The 13,842-nt window shown below is 46.7% G+C and overlaps 2 protein-coding genes across 2 annotated transcripts; one reads left to right on the top strand and one right to left on the bottom strand.

Moving 5' to 3' along the window:
- The first annotated feature begins 5,768 nt into the window (after positions 1–5,768).
- On the top strand, positions 5,769–6,362 carry LOC141585547 (TATA-box-binding protein-associated factor 11-like protein 12). The gene has a single exon (XM_074405394.1). The coding sequence runs from the start codon at positions 5,799–5,801 to the stop codon at positions 6,360–6,362; it is 564 nt and encodes a 187-aa protein (XP_074261495.1). The 5' UTR covers positions 5,769–5,798.
- Positions 6,363–12,021: 5,659 nt separating this feature from the next.
- LOC120364963 (histone H3.Y) lies at positions 12,022–12,997 on the bottom strand. Its single transcript, XM_074393216.1, has one exon. The coding sequence runs from the start codon at positions 12,690–12,692 to the stop codon at positions 12,282–12,284; it is 411 nt and encodes a 136-aa protein (XP_074249317.1). The 5' UTR covers positions 12,693–12,997; the 3' UTR covers positions 12,022–12,281.
- Between the last annotated feature and the right edge of the window lie 845 nt (positions 12,998–13,842).

Below are 13,842 nucleotides of genomic sequence, written 5' to 3'. Positions count from 1 at the left end.
TGCCTGAGCTCAGGAGTTCAAGACCAGCCTGGACAAAATGATGAGACCCGATCTCTACCAAAATACAAAAAAAAAAAAAAATCAACCAGGCATGGCAGGTGCTAGAAATCACAGCTACTTGGGATGCTTAGGCACAAGAATTGCTTGAATCCGGGAGGCAGAGGTTGCCTTGAGCCAAGACCATGAACTTCAGCCTGGGCGACAAAGTGAAACTCCTCTGTCTCAAAAAAAAAAAAAAAAAAAAAAAAGAAGGTTGGCAGGAAAGTATTTTGTGAGTATTGATATCATGAAATTTATTTTGTGCATGAAGTCTGCATTGATTTAAACAATAATTTCTGTTACAGGTATCACAAAAGTTCATAAAGATTAAAGTGAAATAGCCTTCACCACTGTACAATTCATCTATGGTACCCAAAATCACTTGATACTGCCAAAGCTATTCAAATAACACAATGTTTTCAATATTTTCTTAGCGAAGCTGTGACCTCGGTTCAGCAACTCAGTGAGGTCGGAACTGACTTCTCAGGATCTCATGGTGTTTCCATCCTGAGCAACAGTAGAATAGCTCAGTTCAGGCATCAAATCCACATTCCAGGTGGAAAAGGAGCCAAGGTGGGCATCAGTGACAGTCACATGTCACCGTTTTCTCAGAAAAGTTTTGCCTTCTCTGGGAGGTTACCAGCAGATTTCCCGAAGCATCACTTTGGGAGAGAAAAATGCCCCAGGAGAATCCTTCATAGAGGAGTGGCCATTTCAGGTTTCCATATTCCCCTTCCCGGTTCACTTCATCCTCATGGGATCTGATGAAGACCTCATGATCTCAAGGGCCGGTGTCTTTCCGCAGACATGTAAGCTGTCAAATGTGCAACTTCAAGTAACTATTTCCGTGATGTAAACAAAATATAAAATTTCAGAAATCATTTGGCACCCAAAATGTTAAGGGACACCTCTTATTTACCATCCCTCCCACAACGCACAATCCAGAGGTCTGTCCCACCCTTGGGTAGGAAGAACCCAGGGACTTCATGGGCGTTCACAGCCCTGATTAGGTTCTGCATCTGCTGAAGCACAGAATGCAGTGGAAGATAGCTGGGTGGGTCTAATCCAATCATCCCAGCCTCCTACAAAAGACTGAATTTGGCTGAGAGCACACAGATCTCCAGTCAGAGCAAGACCGCCTAGGAGAAAGATTCTCCACTGCTGTGTGTAGACCTAGGAATCTCAAGGCCACTCAAGGAGACTGAATACAGGAACCTGGGACCCTCTGATCAGTGAGGTGGTGAGTCTGGGGCTGCGTGCGAAGGGGTTAGTGTGTGGGAGCCTCCTCTGCATGGATCCCAAAACACAGGCTCTCGGAATCCTGCCCACAGCCCGATCTCCACTGCCATCTGGTACCAGCGCTGCCTCCAGTTCACCAGGCTCAGCCCAAGGACAAGGGACAGGCCACAGCCCCACACCATGGCTGGCACCAAGCAGACCGCCCGCAAAGCCACTGCCTGGCGGGCTCCCAAGAAGACCCTGGCCTCCAACGTCGTCGGTAAGAGGGTACTGACTACAACAGGGATCAGGAAGCCTCACCGCCGCAGACATGGCACCCTGGCACTGCGCAAAACCGGAAAGTCTCAGAAGTCCATGCCGCTGCTCCTGCGCAAGCTGCCGTTCCCGCACCTGGTGCGCGAGATCGTCCAGATCGTCAGGCCCAACCTGCGCTTCCAGAGAGTGGCCATCCGCGAATTCAGGGGAGCAGGGAGGCCCACCTGGTGGGCCTCTTTCAACACACCAAACAGTGTGCCATCCATGCCAGGCGTGTCACAATTATGCCCAGAGACACGCAGCTGGCCCGCCGCCTCCGCGGAGAGGGTGCGGAAGTTCACATTCTACTGGGAAACGCAGCACTATGGAAGGCTTCGCATCTGTTTGATTGTGTTTCTGCTCTTCCTTGCATTTATCGTAGATCTGCTGTTAGCGGTTCTCTTCAGTTTTGGTTTTGTTCCCCGCACCGGGTCCTAAGGTAGCCCTGTATATCATCGGGAGTAACAAGAGAGGCAAAAGTCACAGGTGTGATTGTGTTTCTGTTTTCTTTTTCTAAACTTTCAATCTACATTGAGAGTCTAATGCATTCACGTCAACTGGGAATTTCTCACTGAACACCTTTTAGCAGTTCAAATCAAGAACAGTTGAGAAAAATTTGTTCATTAATATGATTGAAAACAAATAAATTTCTTATTGGTGGCAAGTAGATAACATCGCCCGCGTTTGATCAAACAGCAGATGGGATCCACACTTGGACTTTTCCTATGTGCAGTCCGTGTTCTCACACTGCCTATCTCCTGGGCTGTTCCGGCTAGTTTCTATAAACATACATTACACCCTACTTTCTCAATGTGGATAGATTTCCATATACAAGTCATTTCACATGATGGGAGGCAAAAACCAGTGTGTGTGTGTTTGTGGGTGGGAAAGGGAGAGAGGCACCCGTTAGAAGTCCCATGCAGACCATCACCGGCAGCTGGGTGTCCTAGAACGTGGTCACAGCTGTGGCCATGACTAGAATGACAAAGGTCTGGTTGGGGAGGTGGTAGGAGAGGCCGTGGATGTGTGAGACGCAGGGAGACATGCCCCACTACGGCCCAAACATTGGAGAGAAGCCTTTCTCAGGGGGCAGACCAATGGCCATTTCCCAAACACCTACTAAAAAAAGTCTTCCTCTGGGCCCCAGTCTAGAAAGGCCTGCTCTTAGAGGAGGAAGGACTGGTTCCAGTTTTTCTATGACAGGACCCTCTGTAGTCTGGAGCTTCAGTATCTCAGCCCATCCTAGACCTACTCATGACTTAATGTCTTTCTTACATCTTACACTGGCCAAACCCAGATGAAAGCAGCAGCCGGGTTAATAATCCCATCCAATCATATTTTTATCTCAGACCAGGCACAATGGCTTATTCCTATGATCAGATCGTTTTGGGAGGCCAGTGTGGGCAGATTGCTTGACTCAGGAGTTCCAGACCAGCCTGGGCAACATAACGAAACCTCCTCTCTACAATTAAAGTGAGGAAAAAAAAAAAAAAAAAAAAAAAAAGAGAGCTAAACAGCACCTGCTGTTTCAGCTACTCCAGAGGCTGGGAAAGCAGGATCTCTTGAGCGTTGGAAGTGGAGATGACAGGGAGCCAAGAGGAAGCCAAAGGCCTCCTGCCTGGCTGGCACAGTGACGCCCTGGCTCAAGAAAATATCAATTATCATCCTGGATGTCTGAGGTCCATGCATGAGCAGGTGTTGTTCTAGGGCTTCCTAGTTGGAAGAAGAAAGCTTCTTCTTCCAGCTTCAAGGGCCTTGGGCATCCTGTGCATAGGGAGCTGTTTTCAGAAAGAAAAAAGAAAGTTTGCAGTGAGCCAAGATTGTGCCACGGCACTCCAGCCTAGGTGACAAAGCAAGACTCTGTCTCAAACAAACAAACAAACAAACAGGTGTAATACCAATTATAAAGTAATTTCTTTTCTTCCCCTCCCTCCTTCCTTCCCTCCCTCCCTCTCTCTTTTTCTCTCTTTCTTTCTTTCTTCTTTTTTAAACAGAGGTTTATTCTTGTTGCCCAGGCTGAAGTGTAGTGTCGAGATAACGGCTCACCTCAACCTCTGCCTCCTGGGTTCAAGTGATTCACCTGCCTCAGTCTCCAGGGAGCTGGGATAACAGGAGCTTGCCACCATCCAGCTAATTTTTTGTATTAGCTGGTGGTGGCAAGTAGAGACGGAGTTTCACCAAGTTGGCCAGGCTGGTCTCAAACTCCTGACCTCATGATCCACCGACCTCAGCCTCCCAAAGTGCTAAGATTACAGGAGTAAGCACTGCACCTAGCCAGTAATTTTATATCTTCTACCAAATATTTTTAAATATACAAAAGTTCTTTAAAAGTCAGATATGACTGGGCGTGGTGGCTCATGCCTGTAATCCCAGCACTTTGGGAGGCCGAGGCAGGCAGATCATGAGGTCAAGAGATCGAGACATCCTGGGCAAGATAGTGAAACCCCGCCTCTACTAAAATACGAAAATTAGCTGGGCGTGGTGGTGCATGCATGTAGTACCAGCTACTCGGGAGGCTGAGGCAGGAGAATTGCTTGAACCTGGGAGGTGGAGGTTGCAGTGAGCTGAGATCGTGCCACTGCACTCCAGCCCAGCACCTGGCGACAGAGCAAGACTCTGTCAAAAAAAAAAAAAAAAAAAAAAGGCTGATATTTTAGTGTCTGCTTTATCTTCTGAAGTACTTTTTATGCCATTTCTCAACATAAGTTTTCCTAAATGTGATCTGTATCTTTGTGCATGACATAATTTCATGTCTCTTTGCTGCTTCTCTGTAACCCATGTACACACATATATGTATATATGAATTGAAATCTGGGCGTTGTGGCTCACGCCTGTAATCCCTTCCATTTGGGAAGCCAAGGTGAGCAGGTCACTTGAAGTCAGTGGTTCAAACCAGCCTGCCAAAATGGTAAAACCTCATCTCTATTTTTAAAAATACAAAAATTAGTCCAGTGTGGAGTGGTGTGCATTTAGTCCCAGCTACTCTGCAGGCTGAGACAGGAGGAGCGCTTGAGTTCAGGAGGTGGAGGTTGCAGTGAGCCAAGATCAGGCCACTACCCTGCAGCCCGGGGCACAGAGCAAGGCTCTGTCTCCAAATAATAATAATAATAATAATAATAATAATAATAATAAATAAAAAAATAAAAATTGAAACAAAATTTCCATAGTCCCCTCACCCAGCCCAATTTATTTTCAGAGTACCTGATAAACCACTTGTTTCCTTGTGAGTTGGAGATTTTTTTTTCAGACATCTGTTTTCTAACGCGTGATTTCATAAAATGTCTCGTTTTTACTGTTAAATTTTTCTTTATTGTTGTGAAATGTGAAGTTTGCGATTCCGTGAGGAAGACGGAATTCTGAAAGGCCCCCTGCATTTCCCGCGCCTCAGAGACACGCCCTGCATCTGCCCCTCCCTGGAGTGTGGGCGGAACCCGGAACTGATGAGCCGAACAAATCGCTCAGTGATACCCTGAACCAATAGCTGTTAAGTGCTGGGTCTCACTGAATCATCTGAGCTCTTTATATGGAATTGAATCATCTGAGCTCGTTATATGGGACTGAACCTCCTTGAAGTTACAGAGATCTCCAGCCAGAGAGAGTTTCACCGGAAGGAGATTCCTCAGGGCTGACTCTGCAGACCCAGGGAGCCCCCACAGCCCAGACCCGGGCAACCTGCAGGAGTTGAGAGCATTCTCCCAGGAGCAAGCAGAGCAGACAAGTGGGCCTGGGTCTCACAACCCCCAGGCATCGAATTCCCCCACCAACCCGAAACAGATCACAGCCAGACCTTTCCCAGGTCAAGGCAACGTCCACGCAGCCAGGCCCTGGAGGTCCCTTGTACGACTTTGAGTAGGAGGCAATCCCTCGGCCTAGTGGAACTTCTGACCTGTGAGTTGGGGTTTGTTTTAAAGTCCCCAAATGTATGAGAATTTATTCTGCATTGATCTTAAACTAATATACTCTCCATCCATAAGTTTCTTCACATTGCGGAAGTGAGAAAACCAGCATGTGTGTTTGTGTGTGGGAGGGGGAGGCAGGGAGCTCTGTGCAGTTGGGGCTGAGCTATGGCTCAGCAGAAACACAGCAGCTAAAGTCTTTGAAACTTTCTCATTGCAGTTCCATAGTCTAACCACCCCCGCTGGATATTCGGCCTCTACAGCGCTGCCATGGACTAGATCTGCGTCTCAGCCATAGAGAAAGGCTGGCAAACAGGCGTGTCTGCTGAGATGTTCACCATGCCTCGAGGTCTGGGAGCCAGCAACAAGGATGGAATCCCAGAGGACCTAGATGGGAACTTGGAAGAACCCATGGATCAGGAAAGTAAGCTCAGGAGTCAGGACGTTATGGACCTCACAGCAGATGCCAAGGAAGCCTCAGTCTCAGCTCCTCCTGCATCCAAAAGACTGAAGACAGATGCCAAAGGAAAGAAGGAGAGGAAGCCCACCGTGGATGAAGATGAGGCTCAGAGGATGACAGCTCTGCTCTCGGCCATGTCTGAGGAGCAGCTGGCCCGCTATGAAGTGTGTCGCAGGTCAGCTTTCCCCAAAGCACGCGTTGCAGATCTGATGCAGTCTATCATGGGCAGGTCGGTGCCTGAGAACGTGGCCATTGCCATGGCTGGAATAGCCAAGGTCTTGGTGGGAGAGGTGGTGGAAGAGGCCCTGGACGTGTGTGAGATGTGGGGAGAAACGCCCCCGCTGCAGCCCAAGCATTTGAGGGAGGCTGTTCGCAGGTTAAAGTCCAAGGGCTTCTTCCCCAACACCAAGTACAAGAAAATCATGTTCTTCTAGGCCCAAGGCCAGAGGAAAGGACTGTTTGTGCCGGAAGTACTGCATCTGTCTTCTTATGACAGGACTGTGTTTGCTGCAGCTTCTGCCTCTCGGTTTACCCTGGATTGACCCATGGTCTTCACGTCTTTCTCAAACTCTGACATTGGCCTTCCCTAGATGAAGACAGTGGCTTGTTTTGTCATCACTTTGACTAAATATTGGGGCTTCGTAGGGCATATAGAGGCATTTTTCTGTGTCTTCCCAGTTGGAAGAAGATAGGTACACGGCCTGGAGTTTTCTGTGGGCTGGGAGATGCTTTCAGAGATGGGACTTGTACGGTTTTACACTGAAGCCTGGAGTTGCTGTGGCTTAGCTTTTGTCATTATATCTGGTTTCAGTAAGTGAAGCCCGCAGAGAGTTTTTTCTTGTGTTACTCTACCCTGAAGGCTGTGTCCTGAGCAGGAGCACTGCAATGGTTGTCTTTGTGTGTATTTTAAATTTTTGTATGGGGTGTTGTTTTTGTCATCATTGAACTGTTTCCAATCTGAGGAAATAAAAGTGAAATCATGAAGCGTTATTTTTCTCTTATTTGACTGTTCTCGTGTTCCTCCCTACTTTGCTTTATGTCAGTAAGTGTTCTTCTACATTACTGGAAATTAACATAGCCTAGGAGAATCCTGTAAGACTAGAGAGAGAGAATGTCCTCACACATTCCAAATCTTCTCAGTGTTTAATATATAGGCACAGTTCTCTAGAAGGTATTTTGCAGTAAGTCTCATCTTTCCAGGAAAAATCTTTGACCGCTTTCATGGCTGGTTGTATTACATGTTTATAACAATGTAAGTTTTCCTGGGGCTTCATTGCCATTCTTAAAGCCTATCTCATAATGTACATTTGGTGACTGCCTAGACCAGGCGTCCCCATACTTTTTGCACAGGGGACCAGTTCACCGTCCCTCAGACCGTTGGAGGGCTGCCACATACTGTGCTCCTCTGACTGACCACCAATGAAAGAAGTGCCCCTTCCTGAAGTGCGGCAGCAGGGTGGGGGGGCAGATAAATGGCCTCAGGGGGCCGCATGTGGCCCGCGGGCCGTAGTTTGGGGATGCCTGGCCTAGACAAATGTGGTCTCTGGTTGGAGCTGGTGAGGTAGTGAGGCGATGACTAACAAATGGAAGGACTGCACCTTACCGTGATTTTCTTTTTTTCTTTTTCTTTCTTGCCTTTCTTTCTTTTGTTTTCTCTCTCTCTCTCTCTTCTCTCTCTCTCTCTCTCTCTCTCTCTCTCTCTCTCTCTTTCTTTTTGAGATGGAGTCTTGCTCTGTCACCCAGGCTGGTGTACAGTGGCACAATCTCGGCTCACTGCAACCTCTGCCTCTCAGGTTAAAATGATTATGCTACCTCAGCCTCCAGAGTAGCTGGGATTACAGCTTGCTTCCGAAAACCACCTGTCTGTGAACACCAGTTTGCAACGATCATCTGCACTTTAAAAGACACATAGAGAGAGAGCCTATTGATACTGCAGCTTTGCTTCACATGGTGATATTACCAGCGCTTCTGTAGCCCCCCAAATTTAGTATAACACACTGTTTTAGAGTATTCTTGATTTTATTCTTTCTAGAGGTGATCTACTCAGAAAATCAAACCTGAATACAGCAACATAGAAAAGAAAGTATTAAGATGTGAAAGAAAGTAGGTCCATCCGGAGTTATAAAGTTATTCTGTAGTCACTTTGTACATACTCTACCATTATTATGGGAATAAAGACCTGAAATTCATCATAAAATAAAGACCTGAGATTGATTATGGAATCACTGTGAACCTTCCCAGCACAGCTCGCGGATACCCACAGTGCTATTTCTGTCTGTTTCCCTTTGCCACGTACCCCCTGAATCACAGAATACGAGCAAAAAGATCTAAAAGCCCCCACAGTTCAGCTCTAATATTGAATAGAGAATAACATCAAGTATTTTTTTCTGAAGCCAAATATACCCCGTAAACGTGTTGCTTTATTTCTTTTTAAACTTAGCTTTTGCTCTTAAAATGGTACATAGAACCTATCATTGATTGGGTGTGTACTGCAGAAATTTTTAAACCTTACCAAGAATGGGGAAACTCTATTTCACACCAACATATTATGATTTATACATAATGTGCTTTCATTTTATTTTACCAACTTCCTTGTTAGGGAGTTAGACTGGTGGGTCTGAGGGAGGGACATGGAGGGACAAAGTGCTTGAGCAACCAAAATAAGTAAGATCCAAGCATCTCAGTATCTCCCTCTTTATATTGCTCTCAGCTCCTTCCTTTCTCATGGCATGGGGGAGTCTTGGAAGCTGTGTTCTGGCAGATGCGGCAGGCCTAGCACTCTCTGAACACTAGAAGTACAGAGAACCTTGCCCAAGTAACCTCAGGTGGCGACAAGCGTCTACAGAGGGCAGCGAGGGTAGTGATCGGACACACAAGGCTGGAACGTTGATCTGATATGTCCTCCACCCGCTACTCCCCGCCCCCGGCCACAGAACTCAATGCTTTTCATGGAGTCTGAGTAAAGCTGAGCTGCTGAAGACAAAAATGAGTCAGAGGTCAATTCAGGAGCGGAACAACAGTGCTGTTTTTTCAGAGAGGAAAAAATGGATTGGCTGAGAAGTGTCTTTACACATTCTAATCTTCTCAATATTTAATATCATATAGCTACAGTTCTCTAGAAAAAAAATTGTGGAAAGTGGTATCTTTCCAGGAAAAATCTTTGACAGCTTTCAAGGCTGGGTGTATTACGTGTTAATAACAATGTATGTTTACTGGAGCTTGCCTGCTTTTGTCCCCTCACCAAAGTACTTAGCATGTGCCAAATGCAGTTTAAACAATCTATCTGCTCTGTTTCCAAGTGCATAGATAGCATCTAAGGTCTGGTCTTCAAAAGTACAAGTTCAAGAGTACCAACTAAACAAAATGTTATACCCCAATTAGTCAAGTTTAAATAATACTTTAAGAATAATAGTAATTTAATGGAATTATGTTTCTACGAAGAAGGATACAAAGTAGGGTGATAACTTTCATATTTAGCAAAGAAGGGGGCCAGGCTCTCATAAAACGAATGCAGATAGATCTTCTGTAATAGTTTCATAACTATCACGAATATTGGAGAGACATGTTATACAATTTCAAGTTACTGCTGTTAGGTAGAAAGGGCCCATTCCCCATGCCCGGGACCCACATCCAGCGGACCGCCTCCGGAACCCATCCCCTCTTGCCACATGGCTCTTCCTTCTTCTTTGTTTAACCTCCACCAATCACTCCATAACACCTCACCTGTACTCCCCACCTTAGCCCGCCAAAGCTAAGCCAATCCCTGCACTCCACAATACTCCCCCTTCGCCCATGCCCAACAGCCACCAATCACTTCACAACCCCTTGCCTAAACAGGCCGCCGCCCCTATAAAAACCCTCTCCGGCAGCTGCTGGGTGCAGCTCTTCCCTCTCCCGCTCGAGTTGCCCGCAAACCCCAATAAACCTGGACTCGGCTTAACAACTCCTCGCTCTCATTTGCTTTGGGAAGGGTCTCTGCGGGTCGCACAACTGCCACACTTAGGAATATCTAGCAGTCTATCTATCTAGATAAAGAAACTTTTTCTTTTATACAAACCTAATAATGAGATAAAGTGTTTTTTTTTTTCTTTTGAGATGGAATATTGCTCTGTCACCAGGCTGGAGTGCAGTGGTGCAATCTCGGCTCACTGCAACCTCCGCCTTCTGGGTTCAAGTGATTCTTCCACTTCAGCCCCCTGAGTACCTGGGACCACAGGCACGTGCCACCCTGCCTGGCTAATTTTTGTATTTTTAGTAGAGATGGGGTTTCACCATGTTGGCCAGGATGGTCTTGATCTCTTGACCTTGTGATCTGCCCGCTTTGGCCTCCCAAAGTGCTGAGATTACAGGCTTGAGCCACCACGCCCGGTCAAGTTTTTCATTTTTAATTAGTTTTTTCTAGTCATGCATTCAAGGGAGCATGACACTGTTTGGTAAAATGAGATGATTCCACATCATGTTTTTGTTTGGTTTGAAAGATGAAAGAGCTGAAAAACCTTTTGTCACAGAAATGCCACCCAATTAATCAATTTTTTTGAGATCATAATCCAAAAATTACATTGTGATTTAGCTACAAGTTTTTTTTGTAATGACCTTTGAATTTATAACTCATTAAAACTTTTTGTAGTTTAGATAAAAACAAAAAATTTGAAATTATCGAAATTTAAAAAATGGTGCCTGTCATATTCTACCCCCTACTTTTTTTACCTATCATGCCATGGTCAGCTCTTGTATTTGAAAAGTATTAAAAATGAGAAAGTATTAAAAAATAAAAAATTAAAAGTATTAAAAATTAAAAACAGTACTTAAAAAATGTAAGTATTGTTAATTTCAATACACTTTTGCCAAATCAGTATTTTTTTTGTGAAAAAGCCACAATCTCATCAACAGTGCCTTTAAAAAAATTCAGCAGAAAATATGAACTAGTAACTGATCATGATAAGAAAATAGAACCCAGTAAAAACAAAGTTCTAGGGCAGAGCAACTTCAGTCTTCAGTGTGAAACCATCACAGTCTTTTGGAAGAGGCTTCTCTTTCAAAGCACATTGCTATCCAGAGGTGCTCAAGGCCCAAATAGGAAGATGTGGAAAAAACTCAAGTGACAAAAAAATCCAAATATTTAGTCAAAATGATTCTGAAATAGTTGCTTCCTTCATCCAGGTGTGGCCAATTTAAGAGTTTGAAGAAGATGATAAAATTGTGGGTAAACTCAGGGAAAATTGAGCTACCAACCTCTGGCACACAAAGTCCTCTGTCATAGGAAGATGGAACAAGCATTTTTTCCCTCAGGATTTTTCTGGCCCTGGGTCTAAAATCACATGATTTTTTTGGAACTTGTTAAAAATGTGACCCTTTAATATGAATATGCAGACAGTCTCCCTCAAATGGTTTGGCTGCAGCAGGGGTGTGTCTATCCAGATCTCACAGACTTTCAATGTTTTTTTTTTTCTTTTGAGACATAGTCTCGCTCGGTCCCCAGGCCCCAGGCTGGAGTGCAGAGGCGCGATCTCGGCTCACTGCAACCTCTGCCTCCCGGGTTCAAGCAATTCTCCTGCCTCAGCCTCACGAGGAGCTGGGACTACAGGCGCACGCCACCATGCCCGGCTAATTTTTTTGTATTTTTAGTTGAGATGGGGTTTCACCGTGTGGGCCAGGATGGTCTCAATCTCTTGACCTCATGATCCGCTCGCCTCGGCCTCCCAAAGTGCTGAGATTACAGGCGTGAGCCACCGCACCGTCCCTCAATGATTCTCTTGCTACTTCCCAGACCAAGACCTGGGTCATTCCAGTCATGGACCACATTCGAGGACACTGAACTGCCAGAGATGGATGGCAGCAGACTTCTAAAGGGCACCTCTCTCCCTTTCCACCCCACAAACACACCCACACTGGTTTTTCTGCCTCCCCTGATGTGAAGTGACTTGTGGATAGAGAGTCTATTGACACTTTAGAAAGTGGTGTTGAATGTATGTTCCTAGTAAACTAGCAGGAAGAGCCCAGGACACGGGGAACATTGCAAACACGGAGCCGCATACAGGGAAAGAGAAAGGGTGGATGTCATCTGTTTGATCAAGTTAAACAAACGTCGTTGAGTTGCCTTCAAGAGGAGATTTATTTGGTTTGAAGTATTCTACACACAGGCATAGTCCAGTGAAAATGAACAGATTTATTGAACACGGATGTAGAGTGGAAGTGCTGAAACGCACTCGCTGAAACAATTGAATTTGACACTGCTGGCTTATGACCCTCAAGGTAGATTAGACATTCACAAACAAAAGCACCCAGAACCACCACCAAGACCCGATATCTGCCTGTTTCCACACCCAGTCCTATGCTTAACTACATTTGGGCTCCTAACGACCTTCTCTGTGGAGGCGAAGGGCCAGCTGCATGTCTCTGGGCATAATGGTGACACGCCTGGCATGGATGGCACACAGGTTGGTGTCTTCAAAGAGGCGGACCAGGTAGGCCTCGCTGGCCTCCTGCAGGGCGCCAATGGCCGCGCTCTGGAAGCGCAGGTCCAGGCTGATGAGCTGGGCGATGTCGCGCACCAGGCGCTGGAAGGGCAGCTTGTGCAGGAGCAGCTCCGTGGACTTCTGGTACTTTCTGATTTCGCGCAGCGCCAGGGTGCCAGGCCGGTAGCGGTGAGGCTTCTTGATCCCTCCTGTAGGCGGCCACTTCTTGCCTGGGGCTTTGGTGGCCACGGGCTTCCTGGGGGCCTGCACAGTGGTGGCTTTGCGGGCGGTCTGCTTGGTGCGCGCCATGGTGTGGGGCCTCGGCCTTTCTCCGGTCCTTGGGCTGAGCCTGGTCAACAGCAGGCAGCGGTGGTTTCAGACAGCTGTGATGGTGGGGCTGTGGACGAAATTCAGAAAGCCTGTGAGTTGAGATCCATGGGCAAGGTGCACCCGCACACTTAGCCCCCGAAACCCAGCCCGACTTACCAGCTCGTTGGTCTGCAGGTCAGAGGCCCTACTGCTCAGTCTCCCGGGGGTCCTGGGCTTCCTAGGTCTGCACACCAGCGGTGGTGAGTCTCCCTACTAGGCAGTCTCGCACTGGCTGGAGATCTCTGAGGGCTCAGCTAAGTCCAGCTTCTTATAAGGGCCTCAGATGATTGCGTTAGACCCTCCCAGCTACGTTTCGTTGCACTCATTGCTTTATCAGATTCTCAACCTCATCAGGGCTGTGAAAACTCCATCAAGTCCCCGGGGACTTCCCTCCCAAGGAAAGGAGGAACAAGTCCAGCCTCTCAGAAGGGGCTCAGATGATTGCATTCGACCCTCCCAAGTCCAGCCTCCTATAATTGGCTTAGATGATTGTATTAGACCCACCCACCCAGCTAAGCTTCACCAGACCCTCTACCTCATCAGGGCTGTGAAAACTCAATCTAGTCTGGAGCGTGCCTTGTAGGGGGGATGGTAGGTGCGTGGGTCACCTAAAGTTCTGGGTGCAAAAGAAAATCTGAAAGTTTACATTTGTCAATCATCATGAAAACACTGACAGTGAAAAACCAATTTTAATAAAATCGGCAGTTAGCCAAATTGCATGTCTGCTCCAAGACACCAAGGCATGAGAACATGAGGTTGTATCATTTCTTTGAGAATGAAGTGTAATGATGGGGGTGGGGGATGGGGGGGAAGGGTATATGGAAATTTGAAACGGCCACTTCTCTGTCAGGGATTCTCCTGTGGTATTTTCTCCCCAAAAGTGACACTCACGAAAATCTTCTGGTAGCCTACAGCAGATTTGGCTCTGGATAAGCCAAAGCTTTCCTGAGAAAAGAATCACATGTGACTGTCACAGATGTTCCCTCTCAGCCCCCTGAAGCTCCCTTTCCTTTTTGAAGGTGGATTGGATTCCTGAGCTGAGCTATCCTGCCACTGGCCATGATGGGAATGCCATGAGCTCCTGAGAAGC

This window comes from Saimiri boliviensis, chromosome 1 (genome assembly GCF_048565385.1).
Source record: "Saimiri boliviensis isolate mSaiBol1 chromosome 1, mSaiBol1.pri, whole genome shotgun sequence".
Classification (NCBI taxonomy): domain Eukaryota; kingdom Metazoa; phylum Chordata; class Mammalia; order Primates; family Cebidae; genus Saimiri; species Saimiri boliviensis.
The sequence above is the reverse complement of the archived record's forward strand: the minus strand, read 5'-3'. Positions and strand labels throughout refer to the sequence as shown.